The 21,794-nt window shown below is 43.9% G+C and overlaps 1 protein-coding gene across 2 annotated transcripts in view; it reads right to left on the bottom strand.

Moving 5' to 3' along the window:
• The window catches only part of LOC109895119 (rabphilin-3A-like), a 31,259-nt gene that overhangs the window by 4,195 nt on the left and 5,270 nt on the right, over positions 1–21,794 (bottom strand). The window contains exons 2-15 of one of the 2 annotated variants that reach the window (XM_020488770.2): positions 10,205–10,434; positions 8,142–8,235; positions 7,915–7,926; positions 6,950–7,078; positions 6,600–6,729; positions 6,329–6,412; positions 5,617–5,791; positions 4,105–4,290; positions 3,803–3,985; positions 1,121–1,200; positions 885–959; positions 507–616; positions 204–330; positions 53–109 (exon numbers count right to left, since the gene is read on the bottom strand). In XM_020488770.2, the coding sequence (XP_020344359.1) occupies positions 53–109; positions 204–330; positions 507–616; positions 885–959; positions 1,121–1,200; positions 3,803–3,985; positions 4,105–4,290; positions 5,617–5,791; positions 6,329–6,412; positions 6,600–6,729; positions 6,950–7,078; positions 7,915–7,926; positions 8,142–8,215 (1,422 nt within the window). In that variant the 5' untranslated portion in view covers positions 8,216–8,235; positions 10,205–10,434. The remainder of the gene's footprint in view (positions 1–52; positions 110–203; positions 331–506; positions 617–884; positions 960–1,120; positions 1,201–3,802; positions 3,986–4,104; positions 4,291–5,616; positions 5,792–6,328; positions 6,413–6,599; positions 6,730–6,949; positions 7,079–7,914; positions 7,927–8,141; positions 8,236–10,204; positions 10,435–21,794) is intronic. The other variant, XM_031830056.1, reaches the window with a different exon arrangement.

The raw sequence follows: 21,794 nt of genomic DNA, 5'->3' as shown, positions 1-21,794 counted from the left end.
GGACACGTAGCGGTAGTCCACATGCCCACGCATGCTGGTCATACACCAATACCTCATCCTCATAGAGCGAAATGCCTCGAGCCCCTCCAGCTGTTGCGGTCTTCTTTGTCTGTGGAAGGATATGGATGGTCCAATCAGACATTGAAACAAATGGGACTCTTACTGTATATTTAATGTGAGAAGCAGGATGATATACTACTTACAGGGACAACTCTCTCTAGACACACGTTGAAGTTTTTCTTCTGGTTGATCTTCAGTTTCTTCAGTGCAATGCGAGTTTCTCCGATAAACTCATTATGTCCAAACTTGTCCTCATCACAGACAGAGATCCTGCATCAACCCATACAAGACATCAATAATATTGGATCATAACATCCAAAGTAAAACAATTCAGCCCTTAGATAAAACCATGTCAACAAATGGAGACAACAAGACAGGAATGTGGTTTAGTGTTGTCTTGATGTTTAGTGAACCCTGAGTTTTGTTTCTCTGCTTCCAGTATCCACCTGAGAGTCTTGCGCTGCATGTCCTCATCTGTGAGTCCGTGGTAGACCAGGGTCTCGTTCCATGCTGGGTTACGGGTGTTTCTCAGGGTTTTGGTGCGTAACTTGGTGGACTGCAGAACATGAGAGTAGATACAAGAGATCAAGATGAGGAACTTGACTTCAGCACTTATATCTGAGGCTGGATAGAGGCAATGGAGCTTTGTATGTAGTACAATGGATAATCCTTATGCCACAAGGTGGCAGGCTTGAGCTAATGGCGTGTATCATAGCATCACAGACATCATTCTCAGATTTTTCTGAATCATGACACGTGCCATAATAAATACACAAGCATATGTTAACCCCCAGGTAGAAAATAAGGGAGGTGAATTCCATCACCTTACTGGCCCCTGGCAGCAGATGCAGCTTGACATATGGATCAGCCAGTCCATTGGAGTCCATGGGCTTCAGTCCCTGAGGGGAAGACAAGACAACACATACTCTTTATGTCACCAGACAGGACAGAAGGGACAAGGAGTCCCTGTAAATTTGAACTACTGCGGCAGCATCTTTTAAACACAGGCCACTTCAGTGTAATTGTCTCAGGGTGAGTAAATGAGTGCAATAGGTGGTACCTTGGCTTTAAGGATGCTGCAGTGGAGACTGTTGTTCTCCTGCTCATAAAGCAAGCTGAACTCCAGCGCGCCAAGAGTGGCTGAAAAACATCCAGGGCAGTCATTAGATCAGATAACAGACAGGGTGTCTACTCTGACTGCACTGGAACACAGACACTAGCAGTACGTCTAAGACAAAAGGCACTGAGTTGTAAAGAGAGTCTAGACTAGGAAAGATTCTCAAAGTATCAGAAAACATTGAGACTGCCGGCAGTAAGAGACATGAGCTTCACGCCAGAGGGCAGACAAAAGAACAGAAGATCAAGCAGTGAACTGATAAAGGAGGGAGAAATGCATAATCCAACAGTGAATCTGCAGCCTAAATGGTCTGTAAACAGATTAAATACGTTATGCATCCGTCCACATATTAATAGAAAATTCCATTAAATAGCAGCAAAATATTATTGTAATCAAGGAAACTAAAAATTACAAAGGAACACATTCAGGAAAATAATGTTCTAGTTAAAAAGACAGAAATACCCCAATTCATAACAGAATATGAAAAATGTAAATAAAATAGATTGATAAGAGTAAAAAGTACTGGACATTCAGCTACAGAGCAGTTGAATGGGAGTCTATACATAGATGTGAAGGGAGGACAAAACTGAGATGATACTGATAATCAATAGGTTTAAATCTATCATCCCTTCATTTAAAACAGTAAACCCCCAACAGCTCCAAACCACCACATTGTAATGGTTGGAAGGCTAGCTTTTAAAACCTGCAACTCCAGTAGTCCAGTGCACTGAAATCTCTCTAACTCCTACCAGCCCTTACACATCCCGAGCTAATACAATTTCAAATGGCTGGAAAACATTAAGAGTACAGACAGACAACTGAAAATGCACAAATGTAATTTGTATGATATAATGCCATCTCCAGTAACTACAGTGCCTTGATACAGCCACCACCATGCTTGTAAATATGAAGAGTGGTATTCAGTGATGTGTTGTGTTGGATTTGCCCCAAACATAATGCTTTGTATTAAGGACATCAAGTTATTTTCATTGCCACATTTTTTGCAGTTTTACTTTAGAGCCTTGTTGCAAACAAGATGCATGTTTTGGAATATTTTTTATTCTGTGCAGGCTTCCTTCTTTTCACTTTGTCATTTAGGTTAGTATTGTGGAATAACTACAATGTTGTTGATCCATCCTCAGTTTTCCTGTCACAGCCATTAAACTTTGTTTAAAGTCACCATTGGCCTCATAGTGAAATCTCTGATTGGTTTCCTTCCTCTTTGGCAACTGAGTTAGAAAGGACGCCTTCATCTTTGTAGTAACTGGGTGTATTGATACACCATCCAAAGTGTAATTAATAACTTCACCATGCTCAAAAGGGTATTCAATGTCTGCTTTTTTATTTTTACCCATCTACAAATAGGTGCCCTTCTATGTGAGGCATTGGAAAACCTCCCTGGTCTTTGTGGTTGAATCTGTGTTTGAAATTCACTGCTCAACTGAGAGACCTTACATATAATTGTATGTGTGGGGTACAGAGACTAGGCAGTCATTCAAAAATCATGTTAGACACTATTATTGCAGACAGAGTCCATGGTACTTATTATATGACTTGTTAAGTACATTTTTACTTCTGAACTTATTTAGGCTTGCCATAACAATGGGGTTGAATACTTATTGAGTCAAGACATTTCAGCTCTTCCTTTTTTTAAATATATTTTTTTATTTTAAAAAAAACGGACAATATTGGGTATTGCGTAGGCCAATGACACAAAATCTCAATGTAATCCATTTTAAATTCAGGCTGTAACACATCAAAATGTAAAAAGTCAAGGGGTGTGAATACTTCTGAAGGCACTGTAGATGCAAACAAATGATGTACTACTACCAACCCTTTATACCACTGAGCATACAGAACCAGGACATCTCTGAGTAACTGATCCTGCACAACAGGACCTGACTGTCCTAGTACTGCCCACTCCATAGATAACTACAACCAATGAAGCCTCCGCTATTTCTGCCATTTCTGCTGTAACATTTGGGAACTAATCAAACACAAGGGCAATATAGATCCCGTCAGAGCTCTCGTATCACAAATACTGGGTTCTGTGCTAAATTCCCAGACCTCAAAGTAAATTAAAGCCCCATCCCCCAGGGAGAGAGGAAAGGCTATTCACCGCTAGAGGGATGGAACATGACGTACGACTGGCATGACACGATTCCCATCACTCAAGGGAAACATTTTTAAAAATGGTTCCATTACAGTTTCTCATTACAGACTCACTATTGACTCGTTTTACATCCTCTTACACTTTACTTCCAAGATATTGATTCACATGCTTGGATAACATATGGTGGGTATCGTATATCATCTCCAATAGAGCTCCATGAATTCTACTAGAAGGATACACGTTGGCTGCTAGTATTATTAGATGATTCATATGCTTAGAATGCTACAAAGACCACCGACTCAAAAGAGTAAGAGATCAAACATGGAGATGTTACAACAGACTGGATAAAAGTGTCTGCTGAATGACTATGTAAACAAATAGAAATGCAAAGAGCAGAGTCTTTATATGTTGACTTAAAACAGCCTGGAATACGTGGAGAGAGATCGCTGAAGCAACAGACACAGAGCCCATGTTGTAGAGGTCTAAGTTGGAAGGACAAGATGGTCACTTACTGGCCTCATCTGAGTCACAGCTGTTTGCATCCTCCTCCTCCTCAGACGGGGGTGCTTGTTGTCGAGCAGGAGGGGGGTTGTAGGAGACAGGCTGTCTCTTCTCCTCCCGCATTGCAGGAGTCACTCTATCCTCCGCTGGAGCAGTGATAGTGGAGTAGCCACCTCCCTCCATCTCCAGTGGAGCTACAAGCACATACAAGGTAATGATTTGTATTTTATGCGTTGGTCACTCATAATTCCATCCTCTATGAATGAAAAGTGTGTTTCAGTATCAAAGTGATGTGAGTCCAGCTTTTCCTTACCCTGCTTGGCTGATGCTGCTGGAGGGGGCCTGGAGCTCTGGACTGTAACAGCCTTCTGCAGCACCACTGGGCTGTTCTGGGCACCTCCCTCAGTGTAGCCAGGACTAGCCCCACCAGCGGCAATGCGAACCTCTGTCGGCTTATGGGCCACAGGTGGTTTGCCAGCACGCCCCTGTGATTCTGGTCCTGCAACACACATGCACACATGAACAAGCGTGCACACATATAGGCACACGCACACACACACACACACTCACACGTCAGTGTATCACTGAGACTACGCTGCAGTGGAATCCATAATTCTCCCTAGTCTCTGTGAATCCTTTTGATGTTGCAGTTTTTCCAATGCACAGGCATTGACCTACATACAGTACAACAAGCAGTGGCAGGCAACCTTGATCACATCATGAAGCCTGGCTTTTTACTCTACCTTTCCCCCTTACTTTATTTGATGAGGATATCTCACTACAATGGCAATGACACTGCTGCAAGTGGGAGCAGATTGCCAGGGCACCCTGGAGGTGCCAGGCTTGCCCCAGCATGTACTTCCCACTACCTAACTGAAACCACCCACTCCTGGATCTGGCTGTCTGGGAGGAGGTGGCAGTGCCCATTCTGTGAAACAGATCTGGGATTTCATGGTAAGGATGAGAAATGAATAACAGAAATAAATGTTTGGAGGGACTGGAAGCCAGTGGGAGTTCACAACATCTGATGATGTTTGTCTGATGAAACTGGAGAGATGGTGCTTTGAGAGAGTGGCTATAGGGCAAGTATGGTACTCTAATGTACAGTACTGGGTCGAGGATTGGGTTAGGATGGTAGCATGATTAGGTTCTGTTGAAGTAATACTGGGGTTGACTGAATGACTCACCTGCTCCCTGCTGGCCATAACTAGGAGCGTGACTCTCCTCTGGACTTGGGATATAGGCAGCACAGGACACTGAGTCTTTCTCACCCCTACAAACTCTTACTTCTGCTTGGTAATGTTTCGTATCAGACTTCAGCACAGGAGGCTGCTGAGGGGAGGATGACTCATAATAATGGCTGGAGAGGAGTAAATGGAATGGGTTTTCATTCCATTCCATTTATTCCATTGCAGCCATTACTATGAGCCCCTCCTCCCCAATTAAGGTGCCACCAGCCGCCTGTGGTACATGTTCATGAATTAGGACCTCTCCTGTGTGTACATTGCCCACTGGGATACGTTGCCAACAAAAGACAAAATAGGTCTGCTAAATTTAGAAATCTGAAATCAGTCTTCATCTTCACTAAAGAACATTGTAGATACAATTCAGGCTTTCCGTTGCTTTCTTTTTCAAGTAATTTTAGAAAGTAATATTGAGTTCAGGGCAACATAATTCCCATTTAGCTATAATTAGTTCGCTGAATCTGTTTCATTCTGCCGGCTAGTTAATGAAAACAGACCAAGTCTGTATCTACTTTGCCACTCTCACAAGCCAAGAAAGCAATCAACCTGAAACAATTCCCACAGCTGTCTGGCCTGGTTACCTCTGGCCTGTGCCTGTGGCTGATCACCAGCAGCCCTGGGGTCAGAGGCTGCTGACTCCTGGGGTTCTGAGGCCCGCTGGGCGCTTGACTCTCTGGACTTGGAGATGGGCATGGGCGAGGGCAGGAACTGCTTGGGGAAGCCTTTAAAGAACCAGGCACCAGATCGCTTCCACACCTAAGAGATGATGAAGAATCTTTCATCTTTCAGATCCCCAATAGCTGATGCCATGACAACAGCTAGTCTCATGGGGTCCAAAAAGAATGGCCTGCGTCATACAAGCTTTAACACTGACACCTACAATCTTAGAAAAAAGGTGCTATCTAGAACCTAAAAAGGTTCTTCGGCTGTCCCCATAGCAAGAGCCCTATTTTGTTCCAGGTAGAACCATTTTTTGTTCCAGGTCGAACCCTTTTGAGTTCCATGTAGAACCCTTTACACAGAGAGTTCTACATGGAACCCAAAATAGTTCTATCTGGAACCAAAAATGGTTCTCCTATGGGGACAGCTGAAGAACCCTTTTGGAAGCCTTATTTTGTAAGAGAGTACACTCACTGTTAATCTCCCTGATCCCTTGTCTCGCTTGAAGTGAATCGTCACTTTGTATTTTTCACCCACCATGTCTTTTAATTCACTATGACACATAGTGTAACATCACTCTATGACATATCCCTGTCATATCCCTGTCACCATGTGTTTCACAGAAACACTCACCTCTCGCTGTTCGCTGCAGATCTTGCAGAGCCACACAGAGCACGGCCGGCTCCCACTCTGCACTCCACACTTGGTGCACATGTGCTACAGTAGAGGAGACACAGGTTCACAAAGGGGTCACAATGTCATAAATTACCGTACCATTTCATTGCTCAGGCTCTATTGTAGCCTAACATGGTCCGTAATAGCCTATCAGAGCAAAAGTTTTAGTGCCTTTGCCTTCTAGGGATGGGCCAAAAACCAATCTTTCCAACTCCCGTGCTGCACATACCTTTTTGCAGTCCTCACACACCACTGAGCTGACCCCTGGCACACCCAGCTGCTCCCCACACAGCAGACAGCGGTTCACCCCGTCCCCACACACCGTCTTCTTCATGTCATCTAGACGGTTCACCAGGCGCCTGCAGCAGTTGGGACAACTCTCATTACAGCCAATTACTAGTAGAACATAAAGTTCAGTTGGATAAATGTGGTAATGATAGTCCAACTGATTGAATAATGTTGTCTGTAATTCTATCATCTTGTGCAGCATTTTTGCAGAGCTGAAAATGTAACAACACTGAGGTATGCAATGCAATGGAGCTCCAATCTATTAGCTCAGAATGTCTCTTCAGTTCTCACCCAATTCTTTCCTGCTCCATGGCCTCCATCTTCTCAGCGCGGGCGATCACACCGTTAATGATCTCCTTCTCCTCGTCAGTCAGGTCCGGAGCGCCGGGACCAGGCCTGGCCTGGTTAGTCCAGTTACCCCTGACAACCACACAGGAAAACTGTCTGGGGCTGAGGCATGCATGGTTTGCTAGTCCAGGTCAAACCCTCAGACATACAGTGTGAAATCAAATGTACATGCAAAATAACGCTCAAACAGAAGAGTGGACAAATAGACAGCGGTATGCAATAGACAAAGAGACAGCGGTATGCAATAGACAAATAGACAGCGGTATGCAATAGACAAAGAGACAGCGGTATGCAATAGACAAATAGACAGCGGTATGCAATAGACAAATAGACAGCGGTATGCAATAGACAAATAGACAGCGGTATGCAATAGACAAAGAGACAGCGGTATGCAATAGACAAAGAGACAGCGGTATGCAATAGACAAAGAGACAGCGGTATGCAATAGACAAAGAGACAGCGGTATGCAATAGACAAAGAGACAGCGGTATGCAATAGACAAATAGACAGCGGTATGCAATTGACAAAGAGACAGCGGTATGCAATAGACAAAGAGACAGCAGTATGCAATAGACAAAGAGACAGCGGTATGCAATAGACAAAGAGACAGCGGTATGCAATAGACAAAGAGACAGCGGTATGCAATAGACAAAGAGACAGCGGTATGCAATAGACAAAGAGACAGGACGTAATACAAATAATACCATAATGGCATAATGCACATTTGCACATTGTACCAACACCCCGTCATTGTGTCCGAAACATATGTGAACATACAATCATTCCCGAATGAATCTAGACTTACCTATGAACATACCGTACATACACAAACACACACTATAATAGTAGATTGGAGCAGTGCAGAGGGTGGAAGATAAGAGAGATGGAGTGAGAGCTTTTCTACTTACTGTTCCTTATCACTGAGTCCCAGCCAGGGCAGAGATGAGAAGAAAACAGACAGGAGAGGAAAAAATAGATTATTTCCTGGGAAGGCATGGAAGGGTTAACAGCACCATGAAGGGTTAACTGCACCGTGAAGGGTTAACTGCACCATGCAGCAGGCAGCTGTGCCCGGCAATTCCCGCAGGGTGCTTAGTGTACCCAGTGTTCCTGCTGTTCTGCCACCAGTTCTTACTTGGCATGCATGCTCCTCTGCCTGTCGTTGGGTACCCAGCGGTCCGAGCTACCGCCCATCACTGCGTCCGTCATGGCTGCTGCACTATAGCCCTCTGCAGGTGGACACACACAGAGATGAGACACACACAGTTAAATTATAAATGCTACATACAAGAAGAACTTCTTATACTGAAAAAATATATAAACTTTATGAGATGAAATAAAAGATCCCAGAAATGTTTGTTTTGTTTACATCCCAGAAATGTTTGTTTTGTTTACATTTAGTTTACATCCCTGTTAGTGAGCAATTCTCCCTTGCCAAAATAATCCATCCACCTGACAGGTGAGGCATATCAAGAAGCTGATTAAACAGCATGATAATTACACAGGTACACCTTGTGCTGGGCACAATAAAAGAGCACTCTAAAATGTGCAGTTTTGTCACAACACAATGCCACAGATGACTCAAGTTTTGAGGGACCGTACAATTGGCTTGCTGACTGCAGGAATGTCCACCAGAGCTGTTGCCAGATAATTTAATGTTCATTTTTCTACCATAAGCCGCCCCCAACGTCATTTTAGAGAATTTGGCAGTACGTCCAACCAGCCTGTTCAGTGTTGTAACCGACTTCAGTGGCCAAATGCTCACCTTCGGTGGCCAATGGCATGCTGAAGAAGTGTGCTCTTCACAGATAAATCCCGGTTTCAACTGTACCGGGAAGATGGCAGACAGCGTGTATAGCGTTGTGTGGGGGATGTCAACGTTGTGAACAGAGTACCCCATGGTGGCGGTGGTTTTATGGTATAGGCAGGCATAAGCTACGGACAACAAACACAATTGCATTTTATCGATGGCAATTTAAGAGATACCGTAACGAGATCCTGAGGCCCATTGTCGTGGCATTCATACGCCGCCATCCCCTCATGTTTCACCATGATAATGGACGACCCCATGTTGCAAGGAGCTGTACACAATTATTGGAATCTGAACATTTCCCTGTTCTTCCAAGGCCTGTATACTCAACAGACATGTCACCCATTGAGCGTTTTTGGGAAGCTCTGGATCGACGTGTACGACAGCGTGTTCCAGTTCCTGCCAAAATCCAGCAACTTCGACACAGCCATTGAAGAGGAGTGGGACAACATTCCACAGGCCACAATCAACAGCCTGATCAACTCTATGTGAAGGAGATGTGTTGCACTGCATGAGACAAATGATGGTCACACCAAATGTTGACTGGTTTTCTGATCCACACCCCTACCTTTTTTTGAGCCATAGCTGTATTTCCAGTCATGCGAAATCCATAGATTAGGGCCTAATTTATTTATTTATTTTAATGGTTTGATTTCCTTATATGAAATGTAACTCAAAATTGTTGCATGTTGCGTTTATATTTTTCTTCAGTGTAGCTACAGAGACTCATTGCCCTAAATCACTTAGGCTGTATTTTAAGATGTGCAATAACGTTCTGTGATATCTTCATTGGAAACAACATGAACAATTCTCCTCTTGTCACACATGAAATGAATATGGGTCACACATTGTTAGATTATTACGCTGAATTGTTTAATCAAAGTTATCTTCTCATCTTTACCACAACTCAAATCAATCCATGAAATCCAAGCAGGAAAGAATAACTAACTGTCAATTGACAAAATTTATTGACGGTCACATTTAATCTCCCCTGCTTATGCAGCACCGACTTCAGCACTAATATTGCTTCACTCTCATCAGCAGGCAGAACCCTCTGTCTGCTCCAAGTGTGTGGGCCAGGATTGCAATGGCCTTGAATTGGCTTGTCACCACACACACTTACTCTAATTGATGTAAGAGTCTGATACTGATACAGTACATTACGATACCAACAAGGGCTATGAATAGCAATCATATCAGCCGTGATCTGTGTAAACTCTTATGGTAACAATCGATAAACCATGTCTCCCAATGTCTAGCCAATTCTTACAGTACAATCCATGTTTATGTGCCACAGTGATGCAACCACTGAGCAATTCAATCCAATGGAGCAAAGTGGCAAAAAGAAACCTGCAGAAATCAATAGGAGTTTAGTGAACTGAATGTACCTGTACGCACCGGGTGTGTGTAGGTGCACGTTCACGAGACTCAAAACTCCTAAGGGCCACCACCAGGCAGAACGAGGAGCGACACCCAACCAGCAACAAGGCGGGTCCTCGGGGAATGAGCAGGGTGGGGAGGGTCAACAATCCTCTTTCCACAGCAGCCTGTCTCCGTTTTAGAGGCTCCTCCTTCCAAGGCTGACGATAGCAGGGAACTGAGATGTGATGTGGCGTGACTGGAGAGAGCGAGGGTGAGACAGAAAAAGAGAGAGAATTAAAAAAAGTGTAAGGAAGGAGGAAAAAGAAAAATCATTCAATCTAATTTGTCTTCAGTTTGCTCCGATTACTCCACAGAACTCCAGATGAGCACTGCAGAACATAGCTAGGAGAGAGAGAGAGAGAGAGAGAAAGGTGCGGGGTGATGCTGATCTGCATTATTAACTCCTGTAGGCTAAACACTTCAACTTGTTCTGATACTGCTTGTTCATTGAAATCACCAGCAGAATGCAAAACAATTTCCATGTGGGAGGATGCCTTATTGTATTAGCCTGGAACCTGTCACACTATGCAAATGTAGACTACAGTAAGTGCACCCGGCATTCATTCATTATTTCCCACTGTCCAGCTCGCGAAGGGAACAACACAAATGTATAACACTGTATAGGCTGAGTCTCACAACTATGATTCTCCTTTACTGCACACAAAATGAATCATCCTCTTTTGTTCAGGATGGTTATCCTGGGGAGGCAGATAGAGAGAGAGGAGAGGAGGGGGAGCAGAGGTGGAGAGATACTCAGACATACACTACACAGACACTGGACGAGCAGCTCTCACCCAGACAAAGCTTTGTATCGCTGCAGATAGACACTGTTGCGTCACTGGGGTGAGTGTGCAAGAGAAAACGCCTCAGCTGAAGTAGGTTTCCTGTCAGTGTTGGCTACACGGAGCTCATTAGCAGAGACCTTCAGGGGACTGATTCAGAGAAAGGACACGACATGCTGGTCAACAGCCTTCAACAGCTTTCTCTTTATATTAGTCTGTCTCAATAAGTATGATGCAGGCTTGGCACTTAGTCTGCATCATCTTTACTATGACCCTCATTCAGTGGTGGAGAGTCAACCAGCTCGCCATTCATTCTTCTCATTCAGTGTTGGAAAGTCAATCAGCTCGTCATTCATTCATCTCATTCAGTGTTGGAGAGTCAACCAGCTCGTCATTCATTCATCTCATTCAGTGTTGGAGAGTCAACCAGCTCGTCATTAATTAATCTCATTCAGTGTTGGAGAGTCAACCAGCTCGTCATTCATTCATCTCATTCAGTGTTGGAGAGTCAACCAGCTCGCCATTCATTCATCTCATTCAGTGTTGGAGAGTCAACCAGCTTGTCATTCATTCATCTCATTCAGTGTTAGTCAACCAGCTCGCCATTCATTCATCTCATTCAGTGTTGGTCAACCAGCTCGTCATTCATTCATCTCATTCAGTGTTGGAGAGTCAACCAGCTCGTCATTCATTCATCTCATTCAGTGTTAGTCAACCAGTTCGTCATTCATTCATCTCATTCAGTGTTGGAGAGTCAACCAGCTCGCCATTCATTCATCTCATTCAGTGTTGGAGAGTCAACCAGCTCGCCATTCATTCATCTCATTCAGTGTTGGAGAGTCAACCAGCTCGTCATTCATTCATCTCATTCAGTGTTAGTCAACCAGCTCGTCATTAATTAATCTCATTCAGTGTTGGAGAGTCAACCAGCTCGTCATTCATTCATCTCATTCAGTGTTAGTCAACCATCTCGTCATTCATTCATCTCATTCAGTGTTAGTCAACCAGCTCGCAATTCATTCACCTCATTCAGTTTTGGAGAGTCAACCAGCTCGTCATTCATTCATATCTTTCAGTGTTAGTCAACCAGCTCGTCATTCATTCATCTCATTCAGTGTTGGAGAGTCAACCAGCTCGCCATTCATTCATCTCATTCAGTGTTGGAGAGTCAACCAGCTTGTCATTCATTCATCTCATTCAGTGTTAGGCAACCAGCTCGTCATTAATTAATCTCATTCAGTGTTGGAGAGTCAACCAGCTCGTCATTCATTCATCTCATTCAGTGTTGGAGAGTCAACCAGCTCGTCATTCATTCATCTCATTCAGTGTTGGAGAGTCAACCAGCTTGTCATTCATTCATCTCATTCAGTGTTAGTCAACCAGCTCGTCATTAATTAATCTCATTCAGTGTTGGAGAGTCAACCAGCTCGTCATTCATTCATCTCTTTCAGTGTTAGTCAACCAGCTCGCCATTCATTCATCTCATTCAGTGTTGGAGAGTCAACCAGCTTGTCATTCATTCATCTCATTCAGTGTTAGTCAACCAGCTCGTCATTAATTAATCTCATTCAGTGTTGGAGAGTCAACCAGCTCGTCATTCATTCATCTCATTCAGTGTTGGAGAGTCAACCAGCTCGTCATTAATTAATCTCATTCAGTGTTGGAGAGTCAACCAGCTCGTCATTCATTCATCTCATTCAGTGTTGGAGAGTCAACCAGCTTGTCATTCATTCATCTCATTCAGTGTTAGTCAACCAGCTCGTCATTAATTAATCTCATTCAGTGTTGGAGAGTCAACCAGCTTGTCATTCATTCATCTCATTCAGTGTTAGTCAACCAGCTCGTCATTAATTAATCTCATTCAGTGTTGGAGAGTCAACCAGCTCGTCATTCATTCATCTCATTCAGTGTTGGAGAGTCAACCAGCTCGTCATTCATTCATCTCATTCAGTGTTGGAGAGTCAACCAGCTTGTCATTCATTCATCTCATTCAGTGTTAGTCAACCAGCTCGTCATTAATTAATCTCATTCAGTGTTGGAGAGTCAACCAGCTCGTCATTCATTCATCTCATTCAGTGTTGGAGAGTCAACCAGCTCGTCATTCATTCATCTCATTCAGTGTTGGAGAGTCAACCAGCTCGCCATTCATTCATCTCATTCAGTGTTAGTCAACCAGCTCGTCATTAATTAATCTCATTCAGTGTTGGAGAGTCAACCAGCTCGTCATTCATTCATCTCATTCAGTGTTGGAGAGTCAACCAGCTCGTCATTCATTCATCTCATTCAGTGTTGGAGAGTCAACCAGCTCGTTATTCATTCATCTCAATCAGTGTTGGAGAGTCAACCAGCTCGTCATTCATTCATCTCATTCAGTGTTAGTCAATCAGTTCGTCATTCATTCATCTCATTCAGTGTTGGAGAGTCAACCAGCTCGTCATTAATTAATCTCATTCAGTGTTGGAGAGTCAACCAGCTCGTCATTCATTCATCTCATTCAGTGTTGGAGAGTCAACCAGCTCGCCATTCATTCATCTCATTCAGTGTTGGAGAGTCAACCAGCTAGTCATTAATTAATCTCATTCAGTGTTGGAGAGTCAACCAGCTCGCCATTCATTCATCTCATTCAGTGTTAGTCAACCAGCTCGCCATTCATTCCTCTCATTCAGTGTTGGAGAGTCAACCAGCTCGTCATTCATTCATCTCATTCAGTGTTAGTCAACCAGTTCGTCATTCATTCATCTCATTCAGTGTTGGAGAGTCAACCAGCTCGCCATTCATTCATCTCATTCAGTGTTGGAGAGTCAACCAGCTCGTCATTCATTCATCTCATTCAGTGTTAGTCAACTAGCTCGTCATTCATTCATCTCATTCAGTGTTGGAGAGTCAACCAGCTCGTCATTCATTCATCTCATTCAGTGTTGGAGAGTCAACCAGCTTGTCATTCATTCATCTCATTCAGTGTTAGTCAACCAGCTCGTCATTAATTAATCTCATTCAGTGTTGGAGAGTCAACCAGCTCGTCATTCAGTCATCTCATTCAGTGTTGGAGAGTCAACCAGCTCGCCATTCATTCATCTCATTCAGTGTTGGAGAGTCAACCAGCTCGTCATTCATTCATCTCATTCAGTGTTAGTCAACCAGCTCGTCATTCATTCATCTCATTCAGTGTTGGAGAGTCAACCAGCTCGTCATTCATTCATCTCATTCAGTGTTAGTCAACCATCTCGTCATTCATTCATCTCATTCAGTGTTAGTCAACCAGCTCGCAATTCATTCACCTCATTCAGTTTTGGAGAGTCAACCAGCTCGTCATTCATTCATATCTTTCAGTGTTAGTCAACCAGCTCGTCATTCATTCATCTCATTCAGTGTTGGAGAGTCAACCAGCTCGCCATTCATTCATCTCATTCAGTGTTGGAGAGTCAACCAGCTTGTCATTCATTCATCTCATTCAGTGTTAGTCAACCAGCTCGTCATTAATTAATCTCATTCAGTGTTGGAGAGTCAACCAGCTCGTCATTCATTCATCTCATTCAGTGTTGGAGAGTCAACCAGCTCGTCATTCATTCATCTCATTCAGTGTTGGAGAGTCAACCAGCTTGTCATTCATTCATCTCATTCAGTGTTAGTCAACCAGCTCGTCATTAATTAATCTCATTCAGTGTTGGAGAGTCAACCAGCTCGTCATTCATTCATCTCTTTCAGTGTTAGTCAACCAGCTCGCCATTCATTCATCTCATTCAGTGTTGGAGAGTCAACCAGCTTGTCATTCATTCATCTCATTCAGTGTTAGTCAACCAGCTCGTCATTAATTAATCTCATTCAGTGTTGGAGAGTCAACCAGCTCGTCATTCATTCATCTCATTCAGTGTTGGAGAGTCAACCAGCTCGTCATTAATTAATCTCATTCAGTGTTGGAGAGTCAACCAGCTCGTCATTCATTCATCTCATTCAGTGTTGGAGAGTCAACCAGCTTGTCATTCATTCATCTCATTCAGTGTTAGTCAACCAGCTCGTCATTAATTAATCTCATTCAGTGTTGGAGAGTCAACCAGCTTGTCATTCATTCATCTCATTCAGTGTTAGTCAACCAGCTCGTCATTAATTAATCTCATTCAGTGTTGGAGAGTCAACCAGCTCGTCATTCATTCATCTCATTCAGTGTTGGAGAGTCAACCAGCTCGTCATTCATTCATCTCATTCAGTGTTGGAGAGTCAACCAGCTTGTCATTCATTCATCTCATTCAGTGTTAGTCAACCAGCTCGTCATTAATTAATCTCATTCAGTGTTGGAGAGTCAACCAGCTCGTCATTCATTCATCTCATTCAGTGTTGGAGAGTCAACCAGCTCGTCATTCATTCATCTCATTCAGTGTTGGAGAGTCAACCAGCTCGCCATTCATTCATCTCATTCAGTGTTAGTCAACCAGCTCGTCATTAATTAATCTCATTCAGTGTTGGAGAGTCAACCAGCTCGTCATTCATTCATCTCATTCAGTGTTGGAGAGTCAACCAGCTCGTCATTCATTCATCTCATTCAGTGTTGGAGAGTCAACCAGCTCGTTATTCATTCATCTCAATCAGTGTTGGAGAGTCAACCAGCTCGTCATTCATTCATCTCATTCAGTGTTAGTCAATCAGTTCGTCATTCATTCATCTCATTCAGTGTTGGAGAGTCAACCAGCTCGTCATTAATTAATCTCATTCAGTGTTGGAGAGTCAACCAGCTCGTCATTCATTCATCTCATTCAGTGTTGGAGAGTCAACCAGCTCGCCATTCATTCATCTCATTCAGTGTTGGAGAGTCAACCAGCTAGTCATTAATTAATCTCATTCAGTGTTGGAGAGTCAACCAGCTCGCCATTCATTCATCTCATTCAGTGTTAGTCAACCAGCTCGCCATTCATTCCTCTCATTCAGTGTTGGAGAGTCAACCAGCTCGTCATTCATTCATCTCATTCAGTGTTAGTCAACCAGTTCGTCATTCATTCATCTCATTCAGTGTTGGAGAGTCAACCAGCTCGCCATTCATTCATCTCATTCAGTGTTGGAGAGTCAACCAGCTCGTCATTCATTCATCTCATTCAGTGTTAGTCAACTAGCTCGTCATTCATTCATCTCATTCAGTGTTGGAGAGTCAACCAGCTCGTCATTCATTCATCTCATTCAGTGTTGGAGAGTCAACCAGCTTGTCATTCATTCATCTCATTCAGTGTTAGTCAACCAGCTCGTCATTAATTAATCTCATTCAGTGTTGGAGAGTCAACCAGCTCGTCATTCAGTCATCTCATTCAGTGTTGGAGAGTCAACCAGCTCGCCATTCATTCATCTCATTCAGTGTTGGAGAGTCAACCAGCTCGTCATTCATTCATCTCATTCAGTGTTAGTCAACCAGTTCGTCATTCATTCATCTCATTCAGTGTTGGAGAGTCAACCAGCTCGCCATTCATTCATCTCATTCAGTGTTAGTCAACCAGCTCGCCATTCATTCCTCTCATTCAGTGTTGGAGAGTCAACCAGCTCGTCATTCATTCATCTCATTCAGTGTTGGAGAGTCAACCAGCTCGCCATTCATTCATCTCATTCAAGTGAGTCAGTCAGGCTGTCTATTGTGCCTTGAGAAGAAGCTTGCATTTTCTCCTGCATTTTTCCAAATGACGGGGGTCTGAGAACCAGCACTGCGCACTGCACAGCACAGCGGTGCCCGGGGACAGGAAAAACAACCATGCAGAACCATGTGAAGCTGTGCCAGAAAAGAATAATGGAAGACAGAGGGTGAGATGGGGGAGGAGAAAGAGAGGCGGAGACATGGAGGAAACCTGAGCACCAACATCGTTGTCTCCTTCGTCGTTAACATCACTCATCCCCTCATACAGGGGTGGAAAGGACCCATTTAGAAACCTGTGACTCAAAGTGACTAACAGGAGAGTCCATAGGCCTACTAGTGTGTGTCATTTAAGAGCCCAGCCTTACGTCCCCTCCAACCCAACCTGTTCGCAGGGGAGAGATAAAAAGTGTTTCCAGCAATGTTCCAATGGTGTTCCTGAACTACTTGAATGTACAGCTGTAAAACAAAGGGAAAAAAAGATTTCAAACACTACTAGGTATAGAATGACTAGCTTGCTCCCTCCCATTGTAGTATGAATTGGACACTGACTATAAAACTTGCTTTGATCTTTAAAAACTGGGGAGGGTGAGACATGAGAGGCTTTTTGAGATACATCATACAGTAAGTACCCTTACTGAAGCTCTGACTGCAATGGACACACCGCTCTGCCAAGACACACTCTCTCTCTCTCTCTCTCTCTCTCTCTCTCTCTCTCTCATAACAGGGAGCTGACTACCTTGCATCTTTTTATTACAGCACACAGCACAATATCAAGACCATTATGACCACAATCACTTCCTTTCATTTCCAAATGGCACTGGGTTATGTCCCACCTTTATATCATTTTTAATGGAGATACACCATTACAGGAGTCCTTCTGCACTGAATTTCCAGCGTAAGAATTCCTCTGCCCTGCTCTGAGACAAGAGAGAAATGCCTTAAGTGGGTTAATGAGACTCTGAGATCAATGCAAACTCCCACGATTGGTTTTAGTTTAATTAATCATTCATCAGGGTAGTGTTCCTATTGTGACTCACAGAATTGAAAGTTATTTAGGGGTGGAGCTTGAAAAAGCCTGTGTCCGGCTTCAGGGCACTGCTGCTACAGCCACCACCCACCTACCTACATGGCTTGCCATTGGCTGTTGTTGACTCCCTGAGGGTTGATGTGACAAAAAAGGGCTGTACTGCTGAGCTCCACAGCCAATCCATTTTGAGAGGTATTAATGGCAAGTTGATGCATTAATCACTCCTCTGTTCAAGGGGCTTTGTGTCATCATTCCACCAAGAATCACACTATAACCATAAGTGAATTTACATAACACACACAATAGATATTGATGTGAGAAGCACAAAAGCACACTTTCCCACATGAAATATTACATTTCTGCCATTAAGTTGCTATATGCTAAGAAAGGACCACCATGCTCTCAGAATCTTCAGTAAGTCTACCACAGAACCAGCTGCTGAAGGGCTTGTGCCTCTGCTCTGCCTCTGTCTGTCAACCACACCCTGCTTATGCTGAGCTGAGCTGGCCTTTTAGCCATAAAAACCTGGAAATAATGTTAGCAGAGGACTAACAAAAGCCATTAGGAAAAAAACACACTGATTGGTTGGCACAGGATGTTTCCCTGTAAAGACCACTTGTGTGTAGCAGTACTGACAAGTCCCCCAAGCCCACCCCTTATTAAACCTTTTTCCCACTATCAAACCGAACCATACCATTCTGCATGTTACAGTGGACAGGGTAGGAATGTTTTATTGGGGTGGTTACAGCAATATTCTTGCTGGTTTCAGCACAGTCGGACTGATTGAGGACTCAACTCTACATTTTAAAAAAAGCACACGCTTTTAGCCAAAGAGTCTGTTGGCAGTAGTAAGCGCAGCTGCAGAGATGCTTGGTAGTGCGGTCCTGGACCAGAGCCTTTGGCATCACTGATCTGTGTGGGTAGGTGGGAGGTAGTCAAGACTCCTGGGGTGTGCAACAATGGGCCTCATAGGTGGCGCAGTGGTCTAAGGCACTGCATCGCCACGCTAGCTGTGCCACCAGATACTCTGGGTTCGCGCCCAGGCTCTGTCGCAGCTGGCCGTGACCGGGAGGTCCGTGGGGCGACGCACTATTGGCCTAGCGTCGTCCGGGTTAGGGAGGGTTTGGCCGGTAGGGATATCCTTGTCTCATCGCACACCAGCGACTCCTGTGGTGGGCCGGGCGCAGTGCACACTAACCAAGGTCGCCAGGTGCATGGTATTTCCTCCGACACATTGGTGCGGCTGGCTTCTGGGTTGGATGCGCACTGTGTTAAGAAGCAGTGCGGCTTGGTTGGGTTGTGTTTCGGAGGATGCGTGGCTTTCGACCTTCGTCTCTCCCGAGCCCGTACGGGAGTTGTAGCGATGTAAAAATAAAAAAATATATTTAAAAAAGAGAGTGGAAGAAGCCCAGAGAGGCCTGGCTAGAATACAGCCCTTCCACTCCTTGTCTTGTTTGCCCTCACACACTTTGTATATAAAGACCCAAATGCTCGTTCATGGAAATGAACATTTCCATTTCAGAATATGATATTTCAGTGATAAGAAGCACTGAAGCATCCAACAGGCAATGGGCTGATGCTGCCAATCTTTAAAAAGCAATCTTTACAGAAGTGTTTGTATATCAGTCATGGTATTTCCTTGAAAGGAACTCTGAAATAACCTTTTTCCTACTTTTCAACAAAGCAGTGGTTTCTGTTTGGGAAGCTTATCTTTGGGCTTTCCTAACTATCAGATTATCAATGAAACAATTTCATATAACAACATGTGGAACGAACATGCCTCTCCGACATGTAGAACAACTCTATTTGTGGAATTTTTATCTTCAGTGTTTGGCAACTGAATGTGGTTATACCTACATCGATTACTTGATGCTGAAATTACATTTTGAATATTTTTATGAGGTTTGATGAATGATTTACATGGTCAGAGTCGCTCTCCCATGCTCATACTCACTTTGGCTCATTCATCCTCTAACTTCCACTCCCTACATTATCCTTAAATCTAATCAACTTTCTCATTATAACCAATGAAACGGCGCATTCCAAAATTGTATCTTTGTCATTGGGATCAAATAGTGCTTCTGGCGTTAATGTGTTCTGGGGAAATGGGCAGGGGACTGGGGAGGCCATTGGTTTGAATGAAAGGCCCATTCTCCGTCAGCCCAGCAGGAGAGGGGGGTGAGATGGTGAGATAGCAACCCTGAGGCCTACATATGGACAGAACTGTAAAGCACTGCACCAAGTAACCCTCTACTGCAGGACGAAAACTTCGCTCAGCATTTCTTAATTATTTACAACTCCCACCCCATCCTCCACTGCTCCTCACTCCAGTGAAGCGGGTTCTCTTTCTCCTTTTTAAGGCCTTAGTGTGCACTTTAGTTATTCATTACTCTATCTGCAAGACATTGTGTGTCTGAACACGTACAGTGGGCTCTGGGGGGAAAGGAAGAAGGAGAAAAAATGATGCGATAAAGGAGAGCTTGGCAGGAAGGAGGGATGGGGGAGGACAGGAAAGGGGCTTCTTTTGGTATGTTGGTATGCCAGTTGATGAGAGATGTGGCTGTGGTTTAGCGGAGCGGAGGAGCTCTTCCAGGTCTAGGACATACAGTACATATCACATATGGTGCTCTTTGACCGTACCACCAGTGTTACACTAGTATACTGTATACACCCAAATGTTATAATAGGGAAATAGTGTTTCCATAGCTAGGGCTGACACTGAGACTTGTGAAGAGAGTCATTGTAAATAATTTGTTCTGAACTGACTTGCCTATAGTTAAATAAAGATTCAATTAAATAAATGAAAATAAAAGGAGCAGAATCAACAACCTCTGCATAATCAAAACAGTTGCTTTGTGAGAAGCTGTTAAAGTTCACAGTTAGCCATTTTTATGTAAATGTCATCAGAAAAATACAAGAGGCCTGGCTTTGGCTCCAAGTGAGAGCATATCCGCCGGAGCCATGGCCCAGTGAGACAAGGCTGCCGACCTGCGTAGATGGAAAGTTTGAGCCTTTTGGGTAAAGCACTGGGGTAAATCCTGTATATGGAAATGTGCCATACAGTATTAGCCCTGTTTTCAGTCATATGAACTGGTCAGCAGGGACCATCTGTGTGGCCATCTGTGAGGAACAAAGAGGCGGCTTCACCTCTCTTCGGATGAGAGAGGATGGCCCTCCCTAGGTCTCACAGCCACCACCACTTCCACTAGGGAGGCATATTTCCAAATTCAGCCCCTTTGGGTAACAAACAGGAAAGACCCTCCTGTGACCAACAAGCACTTGCGCTGTCGCTACCCTGCAGACATGGCAATTTCATCCAAATAAAGCCAATGAGAGAGGGGACTGGAGAGGGTTGGCACACAAACACATACAAATGATAAGTACACACTCACACACATACTGTATAAACAACACTTCACACATAAATAGGATGCAATTGTACCTATGGTATCTTAGCATGATGAAAACAAATACAAATCTACAGGCATCTTCAGCAAAAATCTATTAAATTCCAACATTATATGTTGCATGTGTAGGCCAATTTAAATTGAGTCATTGAACAATTGCAATCTTGACTTTGGTAACCTGAAAATGCAAGCATTATACAGACACCATTCATCATAAAGGCAGCATCCACCTGATTATATTTCAGGATGGGCTCCTCGTCCCTCATGTGCTCTCAGCTCATAGTCTGGTGACTCATCCTTGCCGTACCCCAGAAGTGAGAAGAGGGACGTGGAGATTAAACTAGAGTTGCGAGTCATTTTCCACTCATTTCCTCACTACCTCTCTCCATCTCAGGAAGACAGGCATAATCAGATGTGCATGGGGCATTACATTAAACCACGCATCTTCCAATGTCAAAATCTCATGGCTTATATTGTTACTCACAAGCCTTGAAATATGGCTATTAAACTAGACATGTTTGTACAATGCCTAAGTGGAGGAGGGAAATAGAATCGCATGCCTTTCTGTCTTTATTGTCTCTCTGAGGATAATGGCGATGCCTCTGGTGGGCCCCCGGCTGTTCTGCTGGAAATCAGCCATGAGGAGCTGGCACACTTCAGCTGCTGGCTATCTGACACTCCCTCTGGCCCCGCCAGAAAACTAGCAGGTACCATGTCCCTAAGTGTTTTTCA

The sequence above is a fragment of the Oncorhynchus kisutch genome, linkage group LG8, assembly GCF_002021735.2.
Source record: "Oncorhynchus kisutch isolate 150728-3 linkage group LG8, Okis_V2, whole genome shotgun sequence".
Classification (NCBI taxonomy): Eukaryota; Metazoa; Chordata; class Actinopteri; order Salmoniformes; family Salmonidae; genus Oncorhynchus; species Oncorhynchus kisutch.
This window is presented reverse-complemented; position numbering and strand designations above follow the sequence as displayed.